The sequence below is a fragment of the Geotrypetes seraphini genome, chromosome 6 (assembly GCF_902459505.1).
Source record: "Geotrypetes seraphini chromosome 6, aGeoSer1.1, whole genome shotgun sequence".
Taxonomy (NCBI): domain Eukaryota; kingdom Metazoa; phylum Chordata; class Amphibia; order Gymnophiona; family Dermophiidae; genus Geotrypetes; species Geotrypetes seraphini.
In genome coordinates this window covers 5,497,032-5,515,069 of record NC_047089.1, presented here as the reverse complement: position 1 = coordinate 5,515,069, position 18,038 = coordinate 5,497,032, and the positions used below count along the sequence as shown (strand labels likewise).

Sequence of the window (18,038 nt, the reverse complement as noted above, 5' to 3'; positions counted from 1 at the left end):
CCTTGAGACTACGACGGGAGCTTATGGCAGCCATTTCCTATGAGTGATCTGCATGGGGCAGGAGCGTAGGAAGATCGCTTCTGCCCTGAAAACCCGCTAGACCACCAGGTAAGGCTTAAAAGGGATTCTGGGGAAAAGTGGGAGGGAGGCAGGGAAGGTCTGGAATTCAGCTTTAATTTAGAAATAAAAAAAAAAAAAATCACGAATAACTCAATCCGTGGATGCTGAAACCACAGATTCAGAGGGAGAAGTGTAGTCTATTTAATCACATCATTCAAGATAATTTATATACGGTATGTTATATAGCACTAGTCCAAGTACAGATCCCTGTGGCACTCCACTAGTCACCCTTCTCCATTGAGAAAAATGGTCATTTAACCCTACCCTCTGCTTTCTGTCCAATAACCAATTCCTAATTTACAACACAACATTTCCTCCTATCCCATCACTTTTTAATTTTCTCAGGTGTCTCTCAGTGCCAAAAGCTTTCTGCAAATCTAGATACATCATTATCAACCAGCTCTTTTTCATCCATGTTTTTTTTTATGACGTCAAAGAAATAAAACAAACTGGTGGGGCAAGACTTCCCTTTTCTGAATCCATGCACGGTCCCATTAAACCACATTTGTGTGTTCTGTAATTTTAGTCTTTAAAATGGTTTCCATTATTTGCTCTGGCTTACCTGTCTGTAATTTCCTGGATCACCCTGAAACCCTTTTTAAAAATTGGAATTACATTGGCCACCCTTCAATCTCCAGGTACTACATATGATTTTAATGACAGTTTACAGCAATTTCAGATTTGAATTCTTTCAGTACCCTAGGGGTGCATACTGTCCGCTCCAGATGTTTTACTCCTCTTTAATTTGCCGATTTGGCTTAGTATGTCTTCCAGGTTCAGAGCAATTTCTTTCAGTTCCTCTGCATTGTCACCCTTGAAACCCATTTCTGGTACAGTTAGAATCAAACCCAATTACAATTGATTGTAGTTACTGCTGTGTTACACTAAGTGTTATTAGTTTCGAGATCCCGGTGTCGTACATGTATCTGAATGCATTATTGGACTGTATCTTTTCATAAAGCTTAATAAAAATATTGAACTACAAAAAAAAAAAAAAAAAAAGAATCATCATCTGCCAAGTCTGCTCATCCATGCCATCTACAATCCCTTCTTCTGCTTTACAGATCCTATATATCTGTCCCAAGCTTTCGTCTCTCCATCACCTTCACTGGGAGGCCGTTCCATGAATTCACCATCTTTTCCATGAAAGAAGTATTTTCTCAGGTAACTTCTGAGTCTGTCCCCTTTCACCTTTAACATCTTCTTCTGTAAAGATTGAAGCAAATAATTCATTCCGTCTCCCCACTATAGCCTTGTTATCCCCATGCGTCCCTTTTGCTTTGTGATGATCTTATTAATTCCGTCACAGGCTTTCTGCTTCTCATGTGCCTCAAAAAGCTGTCACAGGTCTCCCTCCATATTCGCAGTTGTAGAAGACACGAATTTGGTTATTTGTGAGTCTCCAAACAAAAAGCCTTTCTCTGTTCTCCACAGCTTACCTTTGAAGCTCCACAGCTTACCTTTGTAGCAGTGAAGCGGAGCAGGAGCAATCTTTCTATGTTCCTGCCCCATGCAGATCCACAATCAAAAATGGCTGCCACAATCTCTTGAGTCAGTTTCGTGACTTCCTGAGATCTCATGAGACTGCTGCGGGAATTTGAGGCAGCCATTTTTGATAGTCATTTCTGGCCAGTTACATAGAAACATGATGGCAGATAAAGGCCAAACGGCCCATCCAGTCGGCCCATCCGCAGTAACCATTATCTCTTCCTTTCTCTAAGAGATCCCACATGCTTAGCACACGCTTTCTTGAATTCAGACAGTCTTGTCTCCACTACTCTTCTGGGAAACTGTTCCATGCATCCACCACCCTTTCTGTAAAAAAGTATTTCCCATAGATTTCTCCTGAGCCTCAACTTCATCTTGTACCCTCTCATTCCAGAGCTTTCTTTCAAATGAGAGACTCGACTCGTATGTATTTATGCCATGTAGTTATTTAAACGTTTCTATCATATCTCTCCTCTCCTGCCTTTCCTCCAAAGTATACATATTGTGATCTTTAAGTCTGTCCCCATTCGCTTTATGACAAAGAAGACCATGCACCATTTTAGTAGCCTTCCTCTGGACAGACTCAATCCATTTTATATATTTTTGAAGGTGCAGTCTCTAGAATTGCACAACTTCTCTTTTCTCCCGCACCAAAACCAGCGGGCCAGCGGCAAGGTTGGGAGCCCCGCTCCAGCAGGGCGTGTGAGCACAACTCCGCCCATCCCCCAATCCAGCGGGGAACACCTTAGAAAAGGCAGCAGCAGGTGCGGGAGCTCTTTTCTCCCGCACCGAAACCAGCGGGCCAGCGGCAAGGTCGGGAGCCCCGGGCGCTCCAGCAGGGCGTGTGAACACGACTCTGCCCATCCCCCGATCCAGTGGGGAACACTTTAAAAAAGGCAGCAGCAGGAACGGTGTGCAGCCATTCGGCACGCCAGCTATGGCGCACGGCAAAGATGCGTGCGCCTTAGCATGCACCTTTGCGAAGAGACTGAGCGGAGAGACGAAAAATCTGAGAATGAACAGAAAGACTGATTCCAAAGCCACCTGATATGTATAACAACTTGTTATAGCTCTTAAAAAAAAAATCTAAAAATATGTAATACTATTAGTGGGTAGAATGTACTAGACTAGAAACTCTATATCCTCACTGAACCATGTGTGCATTTATTTTCTAACCAATAGAGCAGCATAATAAGGGCAGCATAGTCTATTTGTTTAAACGTCAAAAGTCTGACTAATGTCTGTTTGAACTAAAAATCTGACTAATATGAACTATTACCATTAGAGGACAGAATTAGAAGACAGAACTTCAAAAGTCTGACCAATGTTTGTGAGCAAGACCAATGTTTGTTGAATTTAAAAGTCTGACTAATGCGAACTATTACCATTAGATGACAGTATTATACTACATTAGTAATTCAATTGTATTAGAAATGATTAACTCCTCAAACCCATACCGAACTCAGTATATTAGATTTGATTAACTCTTCAAATCCCATATGGAATTACATCAACGTCTTAACCAATACGACAGCATAAAAGTCCCAACATAACAAATTCCAACTAATATAAAACACTACCAGGGCGGAACCAGTTAAAGGCTTCACGACTCAATTTTTGATCCTTCCTGCCCCAACCACCTCAATCTTGATCTTCTCCGGACTCAACCACCTCTCACATCGATTAACGGGACTCAGGCGTGGGAGAACACTATTCCCCTCCCCACCACTGTAAGTCACTGAGCCAGTTGGAAGGCCCAGCAACTCAACATTGAACATCTCCTGCACTCTCCTGACCCGGCAACCCTATTCCATCGTCAAACCAAATCGGGACTCAAGCGTGGCAAAAATCCTCCACCCCCCCCACCGTCACTTGCTGCCAACCGTCTTCAAACCCTGCAACCCTCTTCCATCGACAGAGCTGTTGAGCACTCCGCCTCTACCCACCACTACAATGATTGCCACACTTAGTACCACCATGAGAACCACACCACCAAAATATCCACAAGCAATCCTACTGATAACCCTGCTCCTAACTGACTGGAAAGCAACTGCAAACAATATATTTCCAATACCAATCATAGCAAATTCCAAGGGAATTTCCCAACCAAACTGGCATCTCACAATAGACAGAAACTCAAACTATCAGTCTTACACATATCAACCCGCCCCACAATCAACAAGTAGAAAACCAACAAACCCATACAAGACCAAGAAACAACCCCACCAAAGATCACTCATATACCCGAAAATAACTCACAACACACCAATAGAATACACCACTCTCAAATGTGCATATGTGAACATCAGAGCCATAGGCCCTTAAACAGAACGCAAAAAAAAAACTGGATAGAAGAAGATAACCTAGACTGCCTCTTCCTCACAGACATATGGCTTACCTCTGATTAGGACCCCAGAATAACTGAAGTTTGCCCAAAGAGTCACAAATTAACATTAGTCTGCAGAGAAAATAAGAGGAGGAGGAATTGCCATCATAGCCAGAAACACCATAAACCTAAAAATCCAAGACAAAACAACCAACCCATACATGGATTTACTAGCCTGTCAACTTTCAAGCACACCACTTAAAGGAACTCTAACATGCATACTATGTTACATAACCCCAAGTAACTGGAACACAGCGAAACCAATATTTGAAGAATTTATATATTGAAACTCACTAGCGACAACCTACAACCTACTTCTGGGAGACCTCAACCTCCACCTCGAAAACCAATCCTGCAACATGCAGAAATCTTACTATCATATCTCGAGGCCTTAACATATAAAATCTTAAATCCTCAAACCACACAAGGAAAAGGACACCAATTCGACATCGCAGCCTACATGTCCCAACAGCCCACATAACCAGAGATCCAAACATCAAACGGAAAATGGAACCGATCCCTTTGGTCTGACCACTACACATATTCTTTCGAAATCAATTGGACCAATAACAAAAGCATTCCAATTACTTAACAAGCAACTTACAACTCAAGTAAACATATTGATCCCACCACATTCTGGACAAAAACAGACACCATAATCCAATACTACACACCCAAAGACTTCATCTCACAATGGAACCATCTAAGTACTGCAACCCTGGGTGAACTAGCCCCAGAAAAACCCAAAACCAAAATCCACAGAAAATCAGACAAGTTGTTTGACAACGAACTACTCCAACTCAAAAGACAATGCAGACAACTAGAAAGAAAATGGAGAAAAAGCAGCCAAGAGTCCACAAAAACAGCATGGAAAATAATAAACAAAAAATATGAACAAAACTAAAAGAAATCTTTACTATTAGAGGGTCATTTCCCACAAGAACTCAGCAAAATCATCATAACTCCGATACTAAAAGACCCCAAAGGAGCAACGGACCAACCATTCAATTACAGACCTATAGCCTCAATCCCACTGTACGTCAAGCTGATGGAAGGCCTCGTAGCCAAAACCTTAACCTCATACCTAGATAAACACAACTTACTCCACCCCACAGTCTGGCTTCAGAGCCAACTACAACACAGAGACCCTACTAGGAACACTAATGGACACTACCAGACAACACCTCTGTACAGGCAAGAAAATCCTGCTCATACAACTAGACCTCTCTGCAGCGTTCGACCTGGTTGATCACAACATTATCCTACAAACACTAGACTCCATAGGAGTCTCAGACAAGGTACTTTCATGGTTCAAAGGCTTCCTACAATCCAGAACCTACAGGGTTAAAACAAAGTAAGAAAATCTGAACCATGGTTCAACCCCTGCGGAGTTCCCCAGGGATCACCCCCATCACCCACACTATTCAATATATACATAACCTCCCTCAGCTCCTACCTAGACAAACATGGCATAACCTCATCAGCTATGCAGATGACATCACTATTCTCCTCCCCTTCGACCACCCAGAACCCACCATGACAAGCACAATACACAGAACACTCAAAACAGTAGCAACATGGATGACAGAGCACAAACTAAAACTTAACCCTGAAAAAACAAACTTCATCCTCCTAGAAAACAGTAAAATTCCTACCTTAACAAATCTAGTAATAAACTCGATCTCATACCCCATCCAACCCACACTAAAACTTCTGGGAGTACTAATTGACAGAGGCTGTACCATGCAACCACAAATCAACAAAGTAATAAAAGCATCATTCGTGACCATGAGAAATCTAAGACAAATCCAAAAATTCTTCGACAGGAAACAATTCCTACTTTTGGTACAATCTCTTATCCTTGGACTAATAGACTACTGCAATATACTATACCTCCCATGCCCAGCGACCATGATAAAACAATACAAAATACAGCCCTAAGACTCATCTACTCATTGAAAAAAATATGACCACATCACAGAAGCATACCATGATTCACACTGGCTCCCAATACAAGCAAGAGTACACTTCAAATTCTACTGCCTACTATTCAAGGCTATTAATGGAGAAAGCCCAACCTACTGGAACAACTGACTAACTCAATCCTCCTCAACCAGGCACAGAAGAACCCACTCACTATTCACACATCTACCATCCAAAAATGTCAAATGAAAAAAACTATATGACAACCTAATGGCCACCAAAGCAGCTAAACTGGACAAATCTCCATTCTACTGTCCTTGACCAGACTACAAAACCTTCAAGAAAGAAACTAAAACCTTACTCTTCAAAAAATACATAAAACCTATTTAACACGACCAGTTCCTACCCAAACCCCACCAACCCACTCTATACCCTTAATATATTCTTAATTATGCTTCTAATTACCCAACAAACTCTTATATGCTTCTAATTACCCAACGTTTATCACCTTAAGATCTCGACAACTCTTTGGTAATTCTTAGAAGGGATCAAGGGGTAACCCGGGAAACTACAGGCCTGTGAGCTTGACCTCGGTTCCAGGGAAGATGATGGAAGCAATGGTAAAGGACGCAATATGCGAATACATAGAAAACAATGGACAACTGAAGGCGAGCCAACATGGCTTCTGCAAGGGAAGGTCATGCCTCACGAACTTGCTGTACTTCTTTGAGGGAATAAACAGCCAGATGGATAAGGGGGAATCCATAGACATCATTTACCTTGACTTCCAAAAAGCCTTCGACAAGGTACCTCACGAACGGCTACTTAAAAAGCTGTGGTACCACGGGGTACAAGGGGATATCTACCGATGGATCAAACACTGGTTGGCGGGCAGGAAGCAGAGGGTTGGAGTAAAAGGCCAATACTCAGACTGGCAATGGGTCACGAGCGGAGTTCCGCAGGGGTCAGTGCTGGGACCTCTACTGTTCAATATATTTATTAACGATCTGGAGGCAGGGACAAAATGTGAGGTTATCAAATTTGCTGACGACACCAAACTCTGCAGCAGGGTTAGAAACACGGAAGACTGTGAAGACCTGCAAAGGGACCTAACGAAACTGGAAGACTGGGCAAAAAAGTGGCAAATGAGTTTTAACGTAGAAAAATGCAAGGTCATGCATGTAGGGAAAAAGAACCCGATGTTCAGCTACAAAATGGGGGGAACACTGCTAGGGGTGAGTAACCTTGAAAGGGACCTGGGGGTGATGGTCGACACATCACTGAAACCATCGGCGCAATGTGCGACAGCCTCAAAGAAAGCAAACAGAATGCTGGGCATCATCAAAAAAGGTATTACAACCAGGACGAAGGAAGTCATCATGCCGCTGTATCGCGCAATGGTGCGCCCGCACCTGGAGTACTGTGTTCAATACTGGTCACCGTACCTCAAGAAGGACATGGCGGTACTCGAGGGAGTGCAGAGGAGGGCGACTAAACTAATAAATGGTATGGAAAATTTTTCATACGCTGACAGGTTAAAAATGCTGGGGCTGTTCTCCCTGGAGAAGAGGAGACTTAGAGGGGACATGATAGAAACCTTCAAAATCCTTAAGGGCATAGAGAGAGTAAATAAGGACAGATTCTTCAAACTGAGGGGAGCCACAAGCACTAGGGGTCACTCGGAGAAATTGAAAGGGGACAGGTTTAGAACAAATGCTAGAAAATTCTTTTTTACGCAGAGGGTGGTGGACACATGGAACGCGCTTCCGGAGGAAGTGATAGGCCAGAACTCTGTACAGGGGTTCAAGAAGGGTTTGGATAGGTTCCTGGAAGATAAAGGGATAGAGGGGTACAGATAGAACTTGAGGTAGGTTATAAAAGTGGTCAGAAACCACTTCACAGGTCGCAGACCTGATGGGCCGCCGCGGGAGCGGACCGCTGGGCGAGATGGACCTCGGTCTGACCCAGTGGAGGCAACTTCTTATGTTCTTATGTTCTTATGTAACTCTTATGACATTTCTTATGCTATGTCACAATTCTTGTAACCTCCTGAAAACTCTTATGTAATCCACCTTGAATGACAAGGATTGGCGGAATAGAAATCACCAGTGTAATGTAATGTAATATTCTAAACGAGGTCTCACCAGAGTCTTATACAGGGGCATCAATACCTCCTTTTTCCTACTGGCCATACATCTTCCTATGCACCCCTAGCATCCTTCTAGCTTTTGCCATCACCTTTTCAACCTGTTTGGCCACCTTAAGATCATCACATACAATCACATCCAAATCCCGCTTTTCTGTTGTGCACATAAGTTCTTCACCTCCTAAACTGTACCGTTCCCTCTGGTTTTTGCAGCCTAAATGCATGACCTTGCATTTCTTAGCATTATATTTTAGCTGCTAAATTTCAGACCATTCTTCATGCTTTACTAGGTTTTTCTTCATGTTATTCACACCATCTGGGGTATCTACTCTATTACAGATTTTGGTATCATCTGCAAAGAGGCAAATCTTCCCGAAAGTCCCTCAGCAATCTCACTTATAAAAATGTTAAAAAGAACAGGCCCAAGAACAGAACAGAACGTTGAGGCACACCACTGGTAACATCCCTTTCCTCAGAGTGAACTCCATTGACCACTACCCTCTGTTGTCTTCCACTCAAACAGTTCTTGACCCAGTCTGTCACTTTGGGGCCCATCCTAAAGGCACTCAGTTTATTTATTAAACCCCTATGTGGAACACTGTCAAAGGATTTGTTAAAATCTAAATATACCACATCTAGCGCACATCCTCTATCAAATTCTCTGGTCATCCAGTCAAAGAAATTGATCAGATTTGTCTGACAAGACCTACCTCTAGTGAATCCATGTTGCCTTTGATCCTTTAATTCACCAGATTCCAGAAACTTCAACATTCTCTGTTTTAAAAGCGTTTTCATTAATTTGCTTACCACAGAAGTCAGATTTACCGACCTGTAATTTCCTACTTCTTCCTTACTACCACTTTTGTGGGACTGCCCTTCTCCAGTAACACTCCCAACTCTAGAGAAGCATTCAAAAGGTCAGTCAGCAGACTCACCAGAACTTCCCCAAGTTCTTTCAGCACCCTCTGATGTATACCGTTTGACCCCATCGCTTTGCCTACCTTCAATTTAGCTAACTCCTCACAAACACAACCTTCTAAAAATCGATCAGGGTCTACCTCCATCCCTTTTCACATATGTCTTCTTCGGTCCTGCTCCCGTCACTTCAACCATTAACACAGAACAGAAATATTTGTTAAGCATTTCGGCCTTTCCTTTATCAACTTCTACAAATTTCTCTTCTTCACCTTTGAGACTCACAATGCCCCTTTTGCACTTCTTCCTATCACTAATATATCTAAAAAATGTCTCCTCCCCTTTTCACTGTCGGCTATTTTTTTCTTTCATTTGCATCTTTGCTTTCCTGACTTCTCAACCAACCTCTCTTAACTTTTCCAGATATTTTTGCCCGTTTTCCTCTTTCTGTGATCTTTTGTAGCTTATGAAAGCTAATCTCTTATTCCTTACCTTCTCAGCTACTACTTTTGAGAACCAAAGCGACCTTCTTTTCCTCTTACTTTTCTCACAAAAAGGTCTGTCACCTTTATAACTCCTTTCAGTTTTGCCCACTACAGTTCTACTCCTTCCAGATGTTCCCATCTAGGCAACAATTCCTTGACGTAATCCCCCATCTAAACAAAGTTAGTTTTTGTTTTTTTTAAAGTCTAGAACGTTTACTTTTGAATGAGCCCTCTCTATACCCATCTTAATATTAAACCATACCATGCAGTGACCACTGGATGCCAGACTACCCACTGTAACATCAGAAACACTTTGCCCGTTTGTAAACACTAAGTTCAGTATGGCCCCCATCCTGCATGGGCTCCATTACCGTTGGAACAATTCTCCTTGTAGAGAATCCAGGTTCTCCCTACTTCTAGAAGGCCCTGCAACAGGGATACCCCAATCAACATCCGGCATGTTAAAATCACCTATTAGTAAAACTTCCCTTTCTTACTTATATTCTGAATGTCTACTATTAAATCTCTGTTCACTTCTTCAACCTGTGAAGGAGGTCTGTATACATATTTAGCATTCCCTCTTTCCAAACTGATCCAGTGCCTCTTCCTTACCCTGCAGAACTGGCAATTATGTGGCTTTAATATGATCTTTAACATTTAATGCTACTACCCCACCTTTTCTTTCTACCCTGTCTTTCATGAACAGATTACAGCCCAGTATAACTATATCCTAGTCATGGTTCTTCGTGAACCATGTCTCCATGATCACCACTATATCCAACTCATCTTCTTTCATCACAGGTTCTAGATCCAGAATCTTGTTTTTCATACTTCAAGCATTAGTATATACTGCTTTCCAGACATTGCCCTTTTCCCATCCGTGTAGAGGTATTCAGTGATTTACTTATCTGAGGGCTTATACTCACCCAGAGGCTTTGATCACCCTGCCCCATCCTTTCTAGTTTAAATCCCTGTTCAGTAGATTAGCCAGCCTGCTGCCGAAGACTCTTCTTCTCTTCTTTGATAGATGCATATCATCCCTACTCAGCAGCCTTTGAAAAATCATCCCATGGTCCAGGAAGCCAAAAGTTAATCATTTTGAATATATATCTGCATAACTCTAAAAATATGGAAATAATCAAAGTTGAGTGTTTACCTGCAGGTGAATGTAAAGTTGCTTTGAATATTGTATGAACTGTTAATAGCTTTAAAATGCTAACATTTCTCACAAAAATTGTTACTTTTCCCTTTGAATTTTCTGTGATTGGAAAGAAGCTAAATTATCAAGGCCTAGATAAAATTAATGCAATTAAGATATTTACTGAGTCAAGCCCTATTTTCATTAGGGATGACTTGGTATATAAATCTAAGATTAGATTAGATTTACCATTTTTTCTTAAAATTTCTACATCATCCTTTTTGGCTGTTTGGATCTTTTTTCATGTATTTAAGGAGGGTAAAAATAAAGAGAAAATTTGTTCTAATGATTTGAGTTGCCTGGTTAAACTGGGAAGCCTTAGTCCCTCAATTCCTCTGCACTCCTCTGGATGGGATTTACTACCAACTGACAGACCCCACTGACCTTTCTTTTGCCCTAGAGAGCAAAGCAGAGGCTAAGCTGAGAACTCCTGCCCTCCTTCATGTGCTGTGTAGCACTTGGCGCAAGGGTGCTCTTTGGGTGCCCATCCAGCACAAATCTGGCATGAATTGAAGGTAACTGAGCCCGAGAACTCCATCCTAGCCAGTTTTGAGGGACAAGGAGATTTGAAGGTTCTGGAGAACTTTGAAAACAAAAAAATTGGTAAATCCAAAATGGCCGCCCCAGCAGCATTTTAGTGCCAAAAACAACTCCAAAACGCTTTAACTAAAATAAAATTCCCCCAGTAATTTGGGAGATTTTGGATGTTGGGAAACCTATGGGAAGGAGTAGAATCCTGGAAAAAAGATTTTAAAGACTCCCCTGATTTTTTTTTATACGCTGTTAATGGCCTTACTCACTGTGTATTATGCTGGAAATATACTACAGCTTGCCTTAACTACAAAGGTAGCTGGATGTGGGAGAAGAAATTGTTGCCTCAAACGGACCGCTCCTCCAACGCTGAATCTTCATTCTGCCAGTTGGATTGCTGTCTGACTGAGCCTTGAACCCCTGTGGACCCAGAAGGGGCAAGACAAAACATAGTCGACACACTGTGGAGACCTGCTGAGCTCCCTATGGATACTTGCTTAGCCTGCGTTCAAGCCCCTGCAATGCAGTAGGCGAGCAATGGTACAAGGGGAACAGACACTGAGCTCTAGAAAAGTTTCAGCAGGCTGGTCAACAGGTACCACAAAGGGATTGGTCTGTCAGCCACTGTCTTCTTCTCCACACAGGCAGAGCTGAACCCTTGAGAAGGGGAGCTCTGAGCACAGAAAGCTATCAAAAATTTGCTAAGACGACAAAAAAAAGTTATATATATATATATATATAGGGATTCCAAATCTGGAGTGGATTCTTTCTGCAGAATGACACACCTATTGCACTAGAAATAGAATTCAGACCTATATACACATAGCCAAGACTTTCATTGTGTTTGTCCAATTATATGATTGGCATGTTGGAGACCTGGCAATCAGTTTTTAAGCATGGATGGCTAGGGCACACACAAGAATAGTGGGCACAGTTTCTGTCCACTTGTTGGTCAGACTGGACAGTGTATATGGGTCTCTGTGTTAAATAATATAAATTCCTGATTGTTTTGAATACTGCTGTTTTCTTTGCTCTGGAATAGTGTTTCCTCTTAACCATGGATGTTTCTATATTTTAGGATCGTACTCATGTGGTCCTCTGCTCCCCAGTTTTTCCTTTTATAACTTCTATTTACCTATTTCTTTTTTATTTTAAAATTTATTAAATTTTTCCTTTTAATTTTCTAACCTACACTCTTGTCAAAGTTTGTAAATCTAGTCCACTGTAAGGATGGGAAATCTTTCTTTTTGGTATTGGCTGTTCAAATTCACCCTTTTTAAAAATTAGAGGGCGACTCTCATCACTAGCCACCATATTTTCTTGCTCTTTCTATTCTTTCCACTTTTAACTGGTTTCAATATCTATTTCTCTGAAATTGTCCCCGTCGAGCACTTCTGGCCCCCTAGTGGCCGACATCCACCTCGCAAGGCACCATGGGAATTCCGATGCTTCTGAGAACACAAGCAGCCATTTTGTTCCCCGAAGCGGAGAGCATAAAAGGCCTCTCATAGTTTTCATTGGAAGCAAAACGTCTACGATTTTATTTATTAACCGCGCGCTATTACCGTGAAATGCACCCCCCCCCCCATAGCGCTAAGAGCCCTGCCCTTCCTCGGCGTTGCCACTGCCACTCCCTTTGGCCGCCTCCGCTGCAGTTGCACAGCGCCACCACTGGGGGCAGAGGAGCCGCCACTCACCTGCGGCTGGTGCTAGTGCTGGTGCTGGTGGCCCGCTGGGTGTTGGGAAGGAGCAGCCGCTGCGTTTGGGACATGGCGTCCGTCCTGCCGCCGAGGGACTAACGCTCTCCTCTTCCGCCCGCCCAGCTGACTATTGAAGGGGGAAAAAAAATCTGCCAAGTCTTTCCGCAGGAAGCGCCTCGTTCGCCCTACCGCTTCCGGGTCGCCACCGCTGACGTCGCCGGAACTCGCTCTTCCGGGAGCAGGGCGGCCGGGGACACCTAGCGGCCAGTCGGGGTGCTGCCGCGAGGAGGTCCGGGCTGAGTCAGTCGGGGAGGCGCTCGGTGACGGCCGCCACCTTCTGCGCTTGGCGGACGCACGTGAACAGCTGCTGAAGCCCGTTGGGAAACTCTCGGCCGCGTCGCGAGCGCGGGCTACGCAGCCGACAAACCGCCGTCCCGGACGTGACGTGACGCGGCGCCGGAGTGTGATTAGTCGGTTGTGACCTGGTAGCGTTCAAGATGGCGTCTGTGGTTTTCACTTCCGGCTTACTTAGCTTGCCTTCAATACTTGGACAATTTAGGATTATTATTCCTTTAGGTTTTAAAAATCTAAAAGGGTCGCTTTAGGTTTTAAAAATCCCGACAATGCGGCCAACAGAGCAAGACAAAAAAAAAATAATCAATTTCTCTTTTAAGGCAATTTGGGGGTTGTGGGATGACATCTTTGGCTCTTGATTTGGGCGCTACTTTCCTGTCTAGTGTCTTCTATCCTACAATCCTCTACAAGGAATCTGTGTAGTTAACAATAAGAATTTAATCTAGTTCTTCAAGTGATATTTTTAAGTCAGATCTTGTGATTGTTAAAGGGAAGAGATGAAAGATACGAGGTTGGCTATAGAGAGAAGAGATATGTCTTTAGTTTCTTCCAGAAGTCAAGATAAGTGGTGGGTTATCTTAGCTATGTTGGGTTTTTGTTCCAGATAAGAGGTTCTTGGTAGCCAAAGGTAGCTTCAAACATCTTCTTCTGCCAACCTTGTTGAGTGAATAGAGGTGGTTTTTTTGTTTTTTTTTAATGTTATTGTTTGAGATGTGGTGTTAGCACCCTGGTTTCTGTCTCGGTATATCATAGTCAGAGGACGTAGGACCTGTTTAATATCATAATATCATACCTTCATAAAAAATCAGGAGGCCTAAAGAAAATGTCTTCCCTAAGTCCTACTACAGATCATGTCTTTTTCTATGTGTTAATAACAAAAAAAGGCTCTTTAGCATTGTACAAAATGTTACTGTTTACTATATGTGCCTACTTTTCTAAATGGTTGGGGGTGCTAAACAAAGGTGCTTGGAAAACGTAATGTGACAGACTTCTAGGTGGAAAATGGGCTGAGTAAAGGTAGACTCAGTATTTTTGTGCATTTTTATAAAATATGTGCATATGTGCCTGTTCTTTACATACACAAAATTACTTCTTAGAGCAGGTATAACTTTGTGTTGGAGCTCAGGGAGTTATTGTACAAAGGCATATACCGTATTTGCCGGCGTATAAGACGACTGGGCGTATAAGACGACCCCCCAACTTTTACAGTTAAAATATAGAGTTTGTTATATACTCGCCGTATAAGACTACCCCTTCTTCCGCACACCTTCTGCACAACCTTCTGCCTGCCTGTCCCCCCCTTGAAGGTCTGCACCCCCCGAAGGCCTGCACCCCCCCGAAGGCCTGTCCCCCCCCCCTTGTAGGCCTGTCCCCCCTTGAAGTCCTGCCTGCCTGCCTTTCCCCCCCTTGAAGGCCTGTCTCCCCCTTGAAGGCCTGCACCCCCCTTGAAGGCCTGCACCCCCCCCGAAGGCCTGTCCCCTCTTGAAGGCCTGCCTGCCTGCCTGTCACCCCCCTCCCCCTTGAAAGCCTGCCTGCCTGCCCGCCCGCCCCACCCTGAAGGCCTGATGCCCCGACCCACCCCGAAGGACCACTCGCCCCCCTGGCCTCCCCGCACCACCTATGAAGCAGCCGCAGCAGGATCGCGAAGTCAGCGTCAGCGATCCCTGCGCTGCTTCCTGCGCCACGGTCCGCCCCTCCTCTGACATCAGAGGAGGGGCGGGATCGCTGACGCTGACTTCGCGATCCTGCTGCGGACTGCTTCACAGGTGGTGCAGGAAGGTCAGTGGGGCGAGCGGTCCTTCGGGGGTGGGGGGGGATTGAACGGCAAGGCCGGGAGCACCCCCTTAGGGCTGGCACCCGGGGCGCACCGCCCCCTCCGCCCCCCCCTTGGTACGCCACTGCATGTAAACAGTACCCGGCGTATAAGACGACCCCCGACTTTGGGGAGGATTTTAAGGTACTGAAAAGTCGTCTTATACGCCGGCAAATACGGTAAGTATATATGTTGCTGGACATGATGGACCTTTGGTCTGTCCCATTATGGCTTTATGTCTTTATGTATAGGATGATTTCCTCTGGAATTTTTGATAACAGATTAAATGATATACCTGAAAAGGAAATGTTTTTCAAGAGTGATGATGTGGAGGAACTGAAAGAAATCTCGGTGAATTTGGAAGATATACTGAGCCAAATCGACAAGTTAAAGAGTGATAAATTACCTGGACCTGCTCGTATATATCCCAGGGTACTGAAAGAACTCAACTCCCCCCCCAACAATTGCCGGTAGGAGGGAGCCCAACCCCTCCTGCCGGAAGACACCCCCCCTGCTAACCCCCCCTCCACTAACCTTAAAAGTTGGCTGGTCAGGTTTTCCTACTGTCCAGCCGGCAGGCCAGCTTACGTTGAAATGAGGTGGGCCTGCTCCGGTGCATTGTGGGATGTACCGGGGAGGGGCTTAAGGCCTGATTGGCCCAGGTGCCTAAGGCCCCCGCCCATAGGAGGGGCCTTAGGTGCCTGGGCCAATCAGGCCTTAGGCCCCTCCCTGGTGCATCCCACAATGCACCGGGAAGGGGCAGGCCCGCCTCATTTCAATGGAGGTGAGCCTGCCAGCCAGACAGTAGAAAGACCCGTCCGGCAAATTTTTAAGGTTAGTGGAGGGGGGAGGTCTTCCATCAGGAGGAGTTTGGCTCCCTCCTGCCATGATCTTCAGGGGGTTGGGGGTCTTCCAGACAGGAAGGATTTGGCATCCCTCCTGCCTCGTTTGGGCGGGGGGGGGGGTCTGGCAGCCCATCTCAAAAGCATGTCTGTAAGTCTGAATTCTCCAGATCCAGCAAGAATATCTGCAAAATGTCATTAATGCATATGTATTTTTTTATCTGCATAAAGTCCAGAAATGTTATAGTACAATTTTTATGTGAAAACATTGCTGGAATTTACTTTTACACTGACCCCCTTAGTGGCTTCTTCTATGCAGTCCATAGAGTAATGGTGCCTTTTAGACATGATGAGATGTGTAATATAATGTAACCCTTGTCCCGCTCATAGAGTTTTTTGACTAGTGCGGGGGTTAGCGCGTGATTAAACATTGCGCGCTGAAGCCGCTAATGTGTCTTTGTAAAAGGAGCCCTAAATTTCACAGCTGACCAAAACAAAATGTCTAAATATTTCATTGTTAAAAATGATGCAAGGGAATGCAAAATATTATTAAACAGAATTACTTTAATTTTAAAAACAGTTTATAAAATAAAGGGTCAATAATGCACTCTGCGGTAAGCACATGTTCATGTGTACTGCAGCTTTGCAAAAGGGCTCCTTAATTTCTTAAAAATTGAAGTCCTAGTACTAGCCACTGGACATTATACACCACTGAGGGTTCCTTTTACAAAGGTGCAATAGGGCCTTATCGCGCAGAATAGCACACGCTAAAATGTCACGCACACTAGCCGCTACCGCCTCCTCTTGAGCAGGCGGTAGTTTTTCAGGTCCGGTGCGTGCGTTAAAAACACTAGCGCACCTTAGTAAAAGGAGCCCTAAGTGTGGCAGGCCTCAAGCTGTTTTTCTGTTCTCTGTGATTCTCCCATGGGCCATTTTGGCATTCAGACATAGCCCTTCCCATGATAGAACATTCTCACCACTCGGTCACGGATCTGTTTTGTATTTGCTGCATATACGAATGGGTTTAACATAGCTGGTAGAAGGACATAAATGTTGGCCAAGATAATGTGAACGTGATGAGGGATAGTTTTTTGTCCAAACCTGTGTGCCAAATATGTAAAGAAAGCAGGTATATAAGCTATTAAAATGACACAAATGTGAGCTCCGCAGGTGCCGAGAGCCTTTTGACGTGCATCTTTGGATCCAAGCTTGAACACAGCCTTGAGAATCATGATGTAAGAGCAAATAATGGCTATCAGATCAAACAACCCAACAAAAGCAGTCACAAATAATCCGTACGCATTGTTGGGCCTGGTGTCCCCACAGGCCAATTTTACGACCCCCATGTGGTCACAGTAGGAGTGCGAGATTACAATTGATTCAAAATACTGAAACCGTTGAACCAGAATGGGGAAAAATATGCCCAGGGTGATAGCTCGTATCAGGATGGTCAGTCCTATCTTTGCGATTAGCACATTTGTTAAGATGGAGGAATATCTCAGTGGGTAACAGATAGCCACGTATCGGTCGTAGGCCATAGCGGCAAGGATTCCTGATTCCACAACCGAAAGGGAGTGTACAAAAAATATCTGGCTCAGGCAGGAAACATAAGTAATTTCTCCAGAATGGAACCACAATATGGCCAACGTTTTAGGCACTGTGGTGCAAGAGAAAGCAACATCATTAACCGCAAGCATTGAAAGAAAAATGTACATGGGCTCGTGGAGGGTTTGGTCTGCTTTAATAATGTATAAGATGGTAGAGTTTCCCACTAGGGCTATGACATATACAGTGCAGAAAGGGAGAGAGATCCAGATGTGGTCAGCTTCTAGTCCAGGGATTCCAACCAGGATGAACGTGGAAGGATGGAAGTGAGTCTTGTTGGGAGCCATCATGTTGAGATGATGAAATCCCTTTCGGTGGTTCACAAAACTGGTTTCTAACAAAGAGCAAAAACAAATTCTGTACATCAAAGAAAAACTTTACTTTCTAACAATGTGAGAACAAAAATAATTCATTAAACCAAAGAAAACCTTTTGGCATTAACCAGCTTGATATAAACCTTTATGTAAACAAGTAATTTTATAACGGAACTGTGGATGTCAAGATACATAGGCACATATGTTGAATCTATTTA

The 18,038-nt window shown here is 43.9% G+C and overlaps 2 protein-coding genes across 2 annotated transcripts in view; both read right to left on the bottom strand.

The window, feature by feature from the left end:
• The window catches only part of LRIF1 (ligand dependent nuclear receptor interacting factor 1), a 49,150-nt gene extending 35,779 nt beyond the window's left edge, over nucleotides 1-13,371 (bottom strand). The window contains exon 1 of the mRNA XM_033948823.1: nucleotides 12,890-13,371. Within this exon, the coding sequence (XP_033804714.1) occupies nucleotides 12,890-12,963 (74 nt within the window). The 5' untranslated portion in view covers nucleotides 12,964-13,371. The remainder of the gene's footprint in view (nucleotides 1-12,889) is intronic.
• A 3,471-nt stretch (nucleotides 13,372-16,842) lies between these two features.
• On the bottom strand, nucleotides 16,843-17,796 carry LOC117362447 (olfactory receptor 52K1-like). The gene has a single exon (XM_033948824.1). It carries the CDS (start codon nucleotides 17,794-17,796, stop codon nucleotides 16,843-16,845), a length of 954 nt encoding a protein of 317 aa, XP_033804715.1.
• Between the last annotated feature and the right edge of the window lie 242 nt (nucleotides 17,797-18,038).